General features: G+C 52.3%; 1 protein-coding gene across 1 annotated transcript in view; it reads left to right on the forward strand.

The window, feature by feature from the left end:
• LOC134342637 (elongation factor 1-alpha 2) overlaps window positions 1-14,065 on the forward strand; it is an 82,698-nt gene that overhangs the window by 4,208 nt on the left and 64,425 nt on the right. Inside the window, exon 4 of the mRNA XM_063040995.1 lies at window positions 1,735-2,031. Within this exon, the coding sequence (XP_062897065.1) occupies window positions 1,735-2,031 (297 nt within the window). The remainder of the gene's footprint in view (window positions 1-1,734; window positions 2,032-14,065) is intronic.

Genomic DNA, 14,065 nt, shown 5'->3' on the forward strand with positions numbered 1-14,065 from the left:
TTGGATTGGAGGAAAATATAGGTGGGTATCAGAGTGTGTGGAATGCCCTGCCAGGGGTGGTGGTAGAGGCAGACACATTAGGGATATTTAAGAGACTCTTAGATAGGCACATTAGATAGAAAACTGGAGGAAGGAATGGGTTGATTGATCTTGTTAAAGATAGTATAACACCATGAGCCACAGGCACTGTATTGCACTGTGTTGTAGTGTTCTCTGTTCTAAAGCAGAGTTTTCCGTAAATTCTGTAGAACCTGGAGAGGTTGAGTGTGGGAATTCCAGAGGGAGCTGAAGGCACGGTCGCTGGTGACGGGGCAGGAAGTGGTGGAGGGGGTGGATGTGGAGGGGTTCGGGGATGATGGACAGCTGAGGGCTGGGGCCTGTCTGTGGATTATACACACACGTCAGTGCGGTGATGGAACAAGACCGCGTCCTCCTGTGGAACCAGAGTGAACTTCAGCTGACCCTTCCCACCTCCTGACTCAGGGATGTCCTGTTGTTAGTGAGCCTCATTCCTTACAATTGATGAGGTGACACTGACACTGACGTTCCACTCCCAGGCTAACTAAATCCAGCTTCAAAATCTGGCAGTGAACGCCCAGAGGTGGTAAAGTATGAGATTGTTCTGGTGACAGCTCCCTTACTGCAGTGTTGACCCAGCCTGACCAATACCTGTCTTACACAAGCAGTTCTACGGATGCTGGAAATCCAGAGCAACGTGCACATGTATACACAGACAGACGAAGTGCTGGAGCAGGTCAGAGGTCAGGCAGCATCTATGGAGGGGAATAGACTGTCAACGTTTCAGGCTCAGGACCTAATGAAGGGTCTTGGCCCAAAACACGGGCTGTAGACCCCTCACCATAGATGTTGCCTGACCTGCTGAATTCCTCTGCAGTTCGTGTGTGTGTTATTCTACCCATGTTGACACAGTTCTGGAGGATGCAGAGGTCCCTCGGTGTGTCAGTCTGTGTTTGGACAGAACGAGTGGGTACTGAAGTGAAGTTCTGGGATGGTAATGGCTGTGAGGTGTGGAGCAGTGTGGATCTTCCACCTCTGCTCTGTCCCTCGATTCCCTGAATACACAACGTCTCCCAGTCTCTCCAACACCTCCCTGGTTAGAGAATCCCAATGGTTCACAAGCCGCTCTGACCCCTGATTCTGATTGAGAGGCTCCGGGTTGCAGAGACCCAGAGATCCCCAACCTGCGGAAACATCTCACTCGGTCATTCAGAAACTCCAGAAGGAGGGGGTGAAAGCATAGATCACACGAAAGGGAATAGGGGGAGTGAAGTGAGGGAGGTGGACAGGCAGATTGCGAGCCTAGGATGGAGGGGTTAAGTTGTGGGGTTAGAGGTTGGGGGTCAGTTGGGGTTATGGTGTGGGGGTTGGAGTGTGAAGGCAGAGGAGATCAGAGGGTGTAGGATTGGTGAGTCGGTGTGTCAGAGGTGGAGGGTCAGCACAGAGGTCAGAGGGTGTCAGAAAGGGAAGAGTTTGAGGGTGTGGAGTCATGGGATGAAGGTTAGAAAGGAGGTTGTTGGAAGGGTAACAGAGCATAGGTGGAAGTCAGAGGAGAGGGGTGAAGGGGTGTGGAGGTCAGAGATCATAAGTTAGTGAGGAGAAGTGGGGGATGTGGGGGTTGGAGTGAGGGTTCAGAGGGGTTAGGGCAAGGCATTGGAGTGCGTGGAGGTCAGAGACTGTGCTTCCCACTGTTGAATCCCTTTTCCCTCTTCACAGGCGGACTGCGCAGTGCTGATCGTGGCAGCGGGTGTGGGTGAGTTTGAGGCGGGCATCTCCAAGAACGGGCAGACGAGGGAGCACGCTCTCCTGGCCTACACGCTGGGCGTGAAGCAGCTCATTGTGGGCATCAACAAGATGGACTCCACCGAGCCCCCCTACAGCGAGAAGCGCTATGATGAGATCGTGAAGGAAGTCAGTGCCTACATCAAGAAGATCGGTTACAACCCAGCTACCGTCCCCTTTGTCCCCGTCTCCGGTTGGCATGGTGACAACATGCTGGAGGCCTCACCCAACGTGAGTATAACTACCTGTTACCAGGCAATGGCACCTGCCCTGTCCGCAGTGAGAGGGTGTCCTGCCTGTCCCTGGAGGGCAGCTCCCAAATTCACCCCACCGTCTGCCAAGGTCAGGGTGGACATGAGGCAGACGGTTAGTGATACAGCTCTATTGACCCAGACGGTGTGAGGATGGGGCAGACAGTCCTGCTAAGTCCACAAGATGCAGAGCTCGGGCAAAAGGTGCTGAAGGCGGGCAGGTGCCTGGGGGCAGACGGGTCTGCTCTGCTGACCCAGTCAGTGCAGAGGGTGTGCCGATAGTGTAGGAGTGGGCTGAATGGTTGTGCTGACCTGACGGCCAGGATCCAGCGGGTTGGGGTCCCAGTGACCCAGGGATCAGATGATGAGAGAGGCGGAAGCATCTCCTGGTCGTTGGGGAGGGTGGTGAGGTGTTGAAGACCCCAGCCCCTGTCTCCTGGAGATGGGAGGGTCACCCCCGAGTCTGGTAAACTAGTGGTCCCAGTGTGAAGGGGGGTTCTTAGTGACAGGAATTGGTGGAATGATGGTTGGGTCATGGGGGACAGTGAATTGGGGGGTTGAAGTCGTGTGACTGACTAAGCACCACACAGGAACCACTCAGCCCATCGGGTCTCTGCCAGCTCCCAGTAGAGCATTCCCATCACTCCCATCCCCCTACACTCCTGCAACGCTTCCTCTCCCACACCTGGCCCCTTCTTACACTGGGGGCAATTTACAGTGGCCAGTTATATAACCCGGGTGTCAGTGCGATGTGGAGGAAACCAGAGCCCCAGGGAAAACATGTAAACTCCACCCAGAGGAGGGAATTGAACTCGGGTCACTGGAACAGCACTAATTTACTGCCCCTCTGTCCCAACAAATGATCAAGTTTCACGGCAAAGTGAGATGGTTGGCTGGTGCATGCATGTGTGTGTACACATGTGTGCCTGTGCATGCATGTCTGTGTGTGTTGACTTCCAAAGGCCATAATTGGAATCACTGTTTTATATGATGTCAAATTTGTTGCCATTATAAAATTACTATAAATAATAAAATAAGTAAATAGTGTAAATTAAAATAACTCAGTAACGTACGCAGAATGCTGGAGGAACTCAGTGGATCAGGGAGAATCTAAGGGGAGGAATAAGCGGTCGATGTTTCAAGCCAAGACCTTTCATCAGGACGGGAAAGGAAGGGGGAAGATGCTGGAATAAGAAGGTGGGTGGAGGACTCGCTATACAGTGATAGGTGGAGGTAAAGGGCAGGAGAAGAAGGAATCTAATGGGGGGGGAGAGTGGACCATAGGAGAAGGGGAAGGAGGAGGGGCAGCTGAGGAGAAGATGTAAGAGGCCTGAGTGAGGAACAGGAGGAGGAAGAGGAATGGAAAGGAACTGGAAGCAGAAATTGATGTTCATGCCATCAGGTTGGAGGGTCCTTCGATGGAATATGAGGTGTTGCTCCTCCACCCTGAGAGTGGCCTCATCGTGGCAAAAGAAGAGGCTATGGACCAACATGTCGGATGGGAGTGGGATTTGGAATTAAAATGGTTGTCCACCAGGAAATTCTGCTTTTGGTGGATGGGATGCCTGATGATGCAGTCCCCCAATCTACGCCAGGTAGTAACGCATACAACAGACAATCCCAACAGATCTGCAGGTGAAGCGTTGTCTCTCTTGGAAGGACTGTTTGTTAAAACCTCTACCCCTTTAAACTCTTTCCTCTCACTTTAAACCACGCCCTCTCTTCCACAGCGAAGAGTCGAACTGTTTACCTTTTCGATGCCTTTTCCAATTTTGTGAACCTCTCTCAGGTCACCCCTCTGCAGGTACAGCAATCCCAACCTATCCAATCTCTCCCGATAACCAAACACTTCCAATCCAGGCAACGTGGATCTCCTCCGCCCCCTCCCCAGTGTAGCCATATCCCACAGTGAGGTGGCCAGAATCGTACACAATACGCCAAGTGTAGTCCAACCAGTGTTTTGGGAAACTGCAACATGAAGTCCCAAGGTTAATATTGATTTAAGCAGCTGAAGAGGGAGCCGGCAGTCACTGGAGCGTGATTGTTGAAGAAAAGGGATCAGGGACGTGAAGGGAGAGCAGCAGGAGGGAAGGGCTGAATGGCCTCTCTCCAGGAGTGTGTTGCCTGATGGTGTGGCGATGGACTGAGTTGCCAGAGGAAGTGGTTGAGGCAGGTACATTGAAACCTATTGAAAGGCCTCGATAAAGTGGATGTGGAGAGGATGATTCCGATAGTGGGGTGTGTAGAACCCGAGGGCACAGCCTCAGAACAGAGGGACAGCCATTTAGAACAGAGATGAGGAGCAATTTCTTTGGCCAGAGGATGGTGAACCTGTGGAATACATTGCCACAAACGGCTGTGGAGACCGTCATTGGGTATATTTGCAGCAGAGGTTGATAGATTCTTGGTTAATCAGGCTATCAAAGGCTACGGAGAGAAGGCAGGAGAATGGGATTGAGAGGGATAATAGATCAGCCATGATGGAATGGCAGAGCCTAATTCTGCTGCTGCGTCTTATGGTGTTATAAACAACATTTAAAAGGTGTGCAGATGGGTACGTGCATCGGAAAGGAGAGGAACGTGGGTCAAACACGGCGAGGTGGGGCTGGTTCGAAGCCCTCTGAGCCGGCAGGGATGGGTTGGGCAGATTCATGCTGTCTGACGGTTTGACTCTGTGACAGGTTGCAGGGGTATTTTTATCCACAAGACTGTGGTGAAGGTTCACCCTCGATCCTTACATGGGGCGGCTCCAGCATGGGTTATTTTTATCCGCTCAGGAATCTGCCATCACCGGGCCCCTGGGAATCTGGCCCACCGTCCCAGGGGTTATTTCTGTCTTCAGATTGTCAGAGGCTGCTGCTGTGCGGAGTGACACAGTGGGGTGGGGGAGGAGGAGAGTGAGGTGTGAGTGTGTGTGGGGGTGTGAGTGTGTTTTTTCTCTTTGGTGAATGTGGGGGTGTGTATAGGAGATGAGGTGTGTGTTGTGTGTGTGTCATGAGGGATGTGTATGTGAAATCTCAGTCCTCACAAGGAGACCCTCCACGCTCCCGGGACACTCCATTCCCCTCCCCAGTGCTATAAACAGACAGGCTGTGCTTGGTCATGCGGGAGAGGGAATGTTCTAGAAGCCTGGCTGGTGACTGGAGTGGCAGCATGCCAGACTCAGCACGATGGTGATGGTCCTGCGATCAGGAAGGACCACGTTACCACAGCAGAGTCAGGTTTATCAGCCCAGACCAACAAGTTGAAATTTGTTGTTTTTGCAGCAACTATCCAGTGCACAGACATAGAATCACTAAAATAAAAATCACCTATCAGGTCAGTACGGCTCAAATCTGCTGATGACACTGCTACTGCTGCCAGACTTTCAGATGGGGACGAGGAGGGTCAGAGGAGTGAAATCAGGTTTAATATCACTGGTATATGAAATGAAATTTGTTGTGGCAACAGCAAGTGCAATACATAATAACAAACTGTAAATTACAGTAAGAAATATATTAAAAAATCAAATTAGGTAAGTAGTGCAAAAAGTGGGTGGCGAGAGGGAAGGTGCTCATTCCGTCTGTTAGCCTGCAGGGCACCGTTCTCATTCTGCCTGTTAGCCTGCAGGTCACCCTTCTAATTCCGCCTGTTAGCCTGCAGGTCACCCTTCTAATTCCGCCTGTTAGCCTGCAGGTCACCCTTCTCATTCCGTCTGTTAGCCTGCAGGTCACCCTTCTAATTCCGCCTGTTAGCCTGCAGGTCACCCTTCTAATTCCGCCTGTTAGCCTGCAGGTCACCCTTCTCATTCCGTCTGTTAGCCTGCAGGTCACCGTTCTCATTCGGTCTGTTAGCCTGCAGGTCACCGTTTTCATTCTGCCTGTTAGCCTGCAGGTCACCGTTCTCATTACGTCTGTTAGCCTGCAGGTCACCGTTTTCATTCCGTCTGTTAGCCTGCAGGTCACCCATCTCATTCGGTCTGTTAGCCTGCAGGTCACCGTTCTCATTACGTCTGTTAGCCTGCAGGTCACTGTTTTCATTCCGTCTGTTAGCCTGCAGGTCTCCGTTCTCATCCTGTCTGTTAGCCTGCAGGTCACCCATCTCATTCCGTCTGTTAGCCTGCAGGTCACCATTCTAATTCCGTCTGTTAGCCTGCAGGTCACCCTTCTCATTCCGTCTGTTAGCCTGCAGGACACCGTTCTCATTCCGTCTGTTAGCCTGCAGGACACCGTTCTCATTCTGTCCAATAGGCTGCAGGTCACCCTTCTCATTCTGTCTGTTAGCCTGCAGGTCACCCTTCTCATTCCGTCTGTTAGCCTGCAGGTCACCGTTCTCATTCTGTCTGTTAGCCTGCAGGTCACCATTCTAATTCCGTCTGTTAGCCTGCAGGTTACCATTCTCATTATGTCTAATAGCCTGCAGGTCACCCTTCTCATTCCGTCTGTTAGCCTGCAGGACACCGTTCTCATTCCGTCTGTTAGCCTGCAGGTTACCGTTCTCATTCTGTCCAATAGCCTGCAGGTCACCCTTCTCATTCTGTCTGTTAGCCTGCAGGTCACCATTCTAATACCGTCTGTTAGCCTGCAGGTTACCGTTCTCATTCTGTCTGTTAGCCTGCAGGTCACCCTTCTCATTCTGTCTGTTAGCCTGCAGGACACCGTTCTCATTCCGTCTGTTAGCCTGCAGGTTACCGTTCTCATTCTGTCCAATAGCCTGCAGGTCACCCTTCTCATTCTGTCTGTTAGCCTGCAGGACACCGTTCTCATTCCGTCTGTTAGCCTGCAGGTCACCGTTCTCATTCTGTCCACCAGCCTGCAGGTCACCCTTCTCACTCCGCCTGTTAGCCTGTAGGTCACCCTTCTCACTCCGCCTGTTAGCCTGTAGGTCACCCTTCTCATTCCGTCCACTGGCCTGCAGGTCACCATTCGCATTCCATCCGTTAGCCTGTAGGTCACCGTTCTCATTCCGTCTGTTAACCTGCAAGTCTCCGTTCTCATTCAATCCGCTAGCCTGCAGGTCACCCTTCTCATTCCGTCCGTTAGCCTGGAGGACATCGTTCTCATTCTGTCTGTTAGCCTGCAGGTCACCCTTCTCATTCCGTCTGTTAGCCTGCAGGTCACCCTTCTCATTCCGTCTGTTAGCCTGCAGCTCACCCTTCTCATTCTGTCTGTTAGCCTGCTGGTCACACCTCTCATTCCGTCTGTTAGCCTGCAGGTCACCCTTCTCATTCCGTCCACTAGCCTGCAGGTCACCCTTCTCATTCCGTCTGTTAGCCTGCAGGTCACCCTTCTCATTCCGTCCACTAGCCTGCAGGTCACCGTTCTCATTCCGTCCACTAGCCTGCAGGTCACCCTTCTCATTCCATCCACCAGCCTGCAGGTCACCCTTCTCATTCCGTCTGTTAGCCTGCAGGTCACCCTTCTCATTCCGTCTGTTAGCCTGCAGCTCACCCTTCTCATTCCGTCTGTTAGCCTGCAGCTCACCCTTCTCATTCCGTCTGTTAGCCTGCAGGTCACCGTTCTCATTCTGTCCACTAGCCTGTAGGTCACCGTTCTCATTCCATCCACTAGCCTTCAGGTCATCGTTCTTACTCCGTCTGTTAGCCTGCAGGTCACCCTTCTCATTCCGCCTGTTAGCCTGCAGGTCACCCTTCTCATTCTGTCTGTTAGCCTGCAGGTCTCCCTTCTCATTCCATCCACGAGATTGCAGGTCACCGTTCTCATTCCGTCCACTAGCCTGCAGGTCACCCTTCTCATTCCATCCACTAGCCTGCAGGTCACAGTTCTCATTCCATCCACTAGCCTGTAGGTCACCGTTCTCATTCCATCTCTTAGCCTGCAGGTCTCCATTCTGATTCAATCTGCTAGCCTGCAGGTCAGCCTTCTCCTTCTGTCTGTTAGCCTGTAGGTCACCGTTCTCATTCTGTCTGTTAGCCTGCAGGTCACCCTTCTCATTCCGTCTGTTAGCCTGCAGGTCACCCTTCTCATTCCGTCTGTTAGCCTGCAGCTCACCCTTCTCATTCCGTCTGTTAGCCTGCAGGTCACTCTTCTCATTCCATCTGTTAGCCTGCAGGTTACCGTTCTCATTCTGTCTGTTAGCCTGCAGGTTACCGTTCTCATTCCGTCTGTTAGCCTTCAGGTTACGGTTCTCATTCCGTCTGTTGGCCTGCAGGTCACCCTTCTCATTCCGTCTGTTAGCCTGCAGGTTACCGTTCTCATTCCGTCTGTTGGCCTGCAGGTCACCCTTCTCATTCCGTCTGTTAGCCTGCAGCTCACCCTTCTCATTCCGTCTGTTAGCCTGCAGGTCACTCTTCTCATTCCATCTGTTAGCTTGCAGGTTACCGTTCTCATTCTGTCTGTTAGCCTGCAGGTTACCGTTCTCATTCCGTCTGTTAGCCTGCAGGTTACCGTTCTCATTCCGTCTGTTGGCCTGCAGGTCACCCTTGTCATTCCGTCTGTTAGCCTGCAGGTTACCGTTCTCATTCCGTCTGTTGACCTGCAGGTCACCCTTCTCATTCCGTCTGTTAGCCTGCAGGTTACCGTTCTCATTCCGTCTGTTAGCCTGGAGATCCCTATTCGCATTCCTTCCGTTAGCCTTCAGGTCACCCTTCTCATTCCGTCTGTTAGCCTGCAGGTCACCCTTCTCATTACGTCTGTTAGCCTGCAGGTCACCCTTCTCATTACGTCTGTTAGCCTGCAGATCACCCTTCTCATTTCGTCTGTTAGCCTGCAGGTCACCCTTCTCGTTCCGTCTGTTAGCCTGCAGATCACCCTTCTCATTTCGTCTGTTAGCCTGCAGGTCACCCTTCTCGTTCCGTCTGTTAGCCTGCTGGTCACACCTCTCATTCCGTCTGATAGCCTGCAGGTCACCCTTCTCATTACGTACACTAGCCTGCAGGTCACCCTTCTCATTCCGTCCACTAGCCTGCAGGTCACCGTTCTCATTCCGTCCACTGGCCTGCAGGTCACCGTTCTCATTCCGTCCACTAGCCTGCAGGTCACCGTTCTCATTCCGTCCACTAGCCTGCAGGTCACCCTTCTCATTCCATCCACTAGCCTGCAGGTCACCGTTCTCATTCCGTCTCTTAGCCTGCAGGTCTCCATTCTCTTTCAATCTGCTAGCCTGCAGGTCACCCTTCTCATTCCGTCTGTTAGCCTGCAGCTCACCCTTCTCATTCCATCTGTTAGCCTGTAGGTCACCGTTCTCATTCCGTCTGTTAGCCTGCAGCTCACCCTTCTCATTCCATCTGTTAGCCTGCAGGTTACCCTTCTCATTCCGTCTGTTAGCCTGCAGGTTACCCTTCTCATTCCGTCTGTTAGCCTGCAGGTCACCCTTCTCATTCCGTCTGTTAGCCTGCAGCTCACCCTTCTCATTCCGTCTGTTAGCCTGAAGGTCACCCTTCTCATTCTGTCTGTTAGCCTGAGGTCACCCTTCTCATTACGTCTGTTAGCCTGCAGGTCACCCTTCTCATTCTGTCTGTTAGCCTTCAGGTCACCCTTCTCATTCTGTCTGTTAGCCTTCAGGTCACCCCTCTCATTCCGTCTGTTAGCCTGCAGGTCACCCTTTTCATTCCGTCTGTTAACCTGCAGGTCACCATTCTCATTCCGTCTGTTAACCTGCAGGTCACCGTTCTCATTCTGTCCACTAGCCTGTAGGTCACCGTTCTCATTCCATCCACTAGCCTTCAGGTCATCGTTCTCACTCCATCTGTTAGCCTGCAGGTCACCCTTCTCATTCCGCCTGTTAGCCTGTAGGTCACCCTTCTCATTCCGTCTGTTAGCCTGTAGGTCACCCTGCTCATTCTGTCCGTTAGCCTGTAGGTCACTGTTCTCATTCTGTCTGTTAGCCTGCAGGTCACCCTTCTCATTCCGTCTGTTAGCCTGCAGGTCACCCTTCTCATTCTGTCTGTTAGCCTGCAGGTCACTGTTCTCAGTCTGCCCACTGGCCTGCAGGTCTCCCTTCTCATTCCATCCACGAGATTGCAGGTCACTGTTCTCATTCCGTCCACTAGCCTGCAGGTCACCCTTCTCATTCCATCCACTAGCCTGCAGGTCACAGTTCTCATTCCATCCATTAGCCTGTAGGTCACCATTCTCATTCCATCTCTTAGCCTGCAGGTCTCCATTCTCATTCAATCTGCTCGCCTGCAGGTCACCCTTCTCATTCTGTCTGTTAGCCTGTAGGTCACCGTTCTCATTCTGTCTGTTAGCCTGCAGGTCACCCTTCTCATTCCGTCTGTTAGCCTGCAGGTCACCCTTCTCATTCCGTCTGTTAGCCTGCAGGTCACCGTTCTCACTCCGTCTGTTGGCCTGCAGGTCACCCTTCTTATTCCGTCTGTTCACCTGCAGGTCACCCTTCTCATTCCGTCTGTTAGCCTGCAGGTCATCCCTCTCATTCCGTCTGTTAACCTGCAGGTCACCCTTCTCATTCTGTCTGTTAGCCTGCAGGTCACCCTTCTCATTCCGCCTGTTACCCTGCAGGTCTCCCTTCTCATTCCATCCACGAGATTGCCGTTCACCGTTCTCATTCTGTCTGTTAGCCTGCAGGTCACCGTTCTCATTCTGTCCACTAGTCTGCAGGTCACCCTTCTCATTCCGCCTGTTAGCCTGCAGGTCACCCTTCTCATTCCATCTGTTAGCCTGCAGGTCACCCTTCTCATTCTGTCTGTTAGCCTGCAGGTCTCCCTTCTCATTCCATCCACGAGATTGCAGGTCACCGTTCTCATTCCGTCCACTAGCCTGTAGGTCACTGTTCTCATCCATCTCTTAGCCTGCAGGTCTCCATTCTCATTCAATCTGCTAGCCTGCAGGTCACCCTTCTCATTCTGTCTGTTAGCCTGTAGGTCACCGTTCTCTTTCTGTCTGTTAGCCTGCAGGTCACCCTTCTCATTCCGTCTGTTAGCCTGCAGGTCACCCTTCTCGTTCCGTCTGTTAGCCTGCAGCTCACCCTTCTCATTCCGTCTGTTAGACTGCAGGTCACTCTTCTCATTCCATCTGTTAGCCTGCAGGTTACCGTTCTCATTCTGTCTGTTAGCCTGCAGGTTGCCGTTCTCATTCCGTCTGTTAGCCTGCAGGTTACCGTTCTCATTCCGTCTGTTGGCCTGCAGGTCACCCTTCTCATTCCGTCTGTTAGCCTGCAGGTCACCCTTCTCATTCCGTCTGTTAGCCTGCAGGTTACCGTTCTCACTCTGTCTGTTGGCCTGCAGGTCACCCTTCTCATTACGTCTGTTAGCCTGCAGGTCACCCTTCTCATTCCGTCTGTTAGCCTGCAGGTTACCGTTCTCATTCCGTCTGTTAGCCTGCAGGTTACCGTTCTCATTCCGTTTGTTAGCCTGCAGCTCACCCTTCTCATTCCGTCTGTTAGCCTGCAGGTTACCGTTCTCATTCCGTCTGTTAGCCTGTAGGTCACCGTTCTCATTCTGTCTGTTAGCCTGCAGGTCACCCTTCTCATTACGTCTGTTAGCCTGCAGGTCACCCTTCTCATTACGTCTGTTAGCCTGCAGATCACCCTTCTCATTTCGTCTGTTAGCCTGCAGGTCACCCTTCTCATTCCGTCTGTTAGCCTGCTGGTCACACCTCTCATTCCGTCTGTTAGCCTGCAGGTCACCCTTCTCATTCCGTACACTAGCCTGCAGGTCACCCTTCTCATTCCGTCCACTAGCCTGCAGGTCACCCTTCTCATTCCGTCTGTTAGCCTGCAGGTCACCCTTCTCATTCCGTCCACCAGCCTGCAGGTCACCGTTCTCATTCCGTCCACTGGCCTGCAGGTCACCGTTCTCATTCCGTCCACTAGCCTGCAGGTCACCCTTCTCATTCCATCCACTAGCCTGCAGGTTACCCTTCTCATTCTGTCTGTTAGCCTGCAGGTCACCATTCTCATTCCGTCTGTTAGCCTGCAGGTCACCCTTCTCATTCCGTCTGTTAGCCTGCAGGTCACCCTTCTCATTCCGTCTGTTAGCCTTCAGGTCACCCCTCTCATTCCATCTGTTAGCTTGCAGGTCACCCTTTTCATTCTGTCTGTTAACCTGCAGGTCACCATTCTCATTCCGTCTGTTAGCCTGCAGGTCACCCTTTTCATTCCGTCTGTTAACCTGCAGGTCACCATTCTCATTCCGTCTGTTAACCTGCAGGTCACCGTTCTCATTCTGTCCACTATCCTGTAGATCACCGTTCTCATTCCATCCACTAGCCTTCAGGTCATCGTTCTCACTCCATCTGTTAGCCTGCAGGTCACCCTTCTCATTCTGTCCGTTAGCCTGTAGGTCACTGTTCTCATTCCGTTTGTTAGCCTGCAGGTCACCCTTCTCATTCCGTCTGTTAGCCTGCAAGTCACCCTTCTCATTCTGTCTGTTAGCCTGCAGGTCACTGTTCTCAGTCTGCCCACTAGCCTGCAGGTCTCCCTTCTCATTCCATCCACGAGATTGCAGGTCACTGTTCTCATTCCGTCCACTAGCCTGCAGGTCACCCTTCTCATTCCATCCACTCGCCTGCAGGTCACAGTTCTCATTCCATCCATTAGCCTGTAGGTCACCATTCTCATTCCATCTCTTAGCCTGCAGGTCTCCATTCTCATTCAATCTGCTAGCCTGCAGGTCACCCTTCTCATTCTGTCTGTTAGCCTGTAGGTCACCGTTCTCAATCTGTTTGTTAGCCTGCAGGTCACCCTTCTCATTCCGTCTGTTAGCCTGCAGGTCACCCTTCTCATTCCGTCTGTTAGCCTGCAGCTCACCCTTCTCATTCCGTCTGTTAACCTGCAGGTCACTGTTCTCATTCTGTCCACTAGCCTGTAGGTCACCGTTCTCATTCCATCCACTAGCCTGCAGGTCACCCTTCTCATTCCGTCTGTTAGCCTGCAGGTCACCCTTCTCATTCCGTCTGTTAGCCTGCAGGTCACCGTTCTCACTCCGTCTGTTGGCCTGCAGGTCACCCTTCTCATTCCGTCTGTTCACCTGCAGGTCACCCTTCTCATTCCGTCTGTTACCCTGCAGGTCATCCCTCTCATTCCGTCTGTTAACCTGCAGGTCACCCTTCTCATTCCGTCTGTTAGCCTGCAGGTCACCCTTCTCATTCCGCCTGTTACCCTGCAGGTCTCCCTTCTCATTCCATCCACGAGATTGCAGGTCACTGTTCTCATTCTGTCTGTTAGCCTGCAGCTCACCCTTCTCATTCTGTCCACTAGTCTGCAGGTCACCGATCTCATTCTGTCTGTTAGTCTGCAGGTCACCCTTCTCATTCCGTCTGTTAGCCTGCAGCTCACCCTTCTCATTCCGTCTGTTAGCCTGCAGGTCACCCTTCTCATTACGCCTGTTAGCCTGCAGGTCACCCATCTCATTCCGTCAGTTAGCCTGCAGGTCACCGTTCTCATTCCGTCTGTTAGCCTGCAGGTTACCCTTCTCATTCCCTTTGTTAGCCTGCAGGTCACCCCTCTTATTCCATCTGTTAGCCTGCAGGTCACCCCTCTTATTCCGTCTGTTAGCCTGCAGGTCACCCTTCTCATTCCGTTTGTTAGCCTGCAGGTCACCCCTCTTATTCCGTCTGTTAGCCTGCAGGTCACCGTTCTCATTCTGTCTGTTAGCCTGCAGGTCACCGTTCTCATTCTGTCTGTTAGCCTGCAGGTCACCTTTCTCATTCAATTCACTAGCCTGCAGGTCACCGTTCTCATTCCGTCCACTAGCCTGCAGGTCACCTTTCTCATTCCGTCCACTAGCCTGCAGGTCACCCATCTCATTCCGTCAGTTCCCCTGCAGGTCACCCTTCTCATTCCGTCAGTTAGCCTGCAGGTCACTCTTCTTATCCTGTCTGTTAGCCTGCAGGTCACCCTTCTCATTCCGTCTGTTAGCCTGCAGGTCACCCATCTCATTCCGTCCACTAGCCTGCAGGTCACCCTTCTCACCCTGTCTTTTACCCTGCAGGTCACCGTTCTCATTCCGTCTGTTAGCCTGCAGGTCACCCTTCTCATTCTGTCTGTTAGCCTGCAGGTCACCCTTCTCATTCCATCCACTGGTCTGCAGGTCACCCTTCTCATTCCATCCACTA

Source organism: Mobula hypostoma, chromosome 2 (assembly GCF_963921235.1).
Source record: "Mobula hypostoma chromosome 2, sMobHyp1.1, whole genome shotgun sequence".
Classification (NCBI taxonomy): domain Eukaryota; kingdom Metazoa; phylum Chordata; class Chondrichthyes; order Myliobatiformes; family Myliobatidae; genus Mobula; species Mobula hypostoma.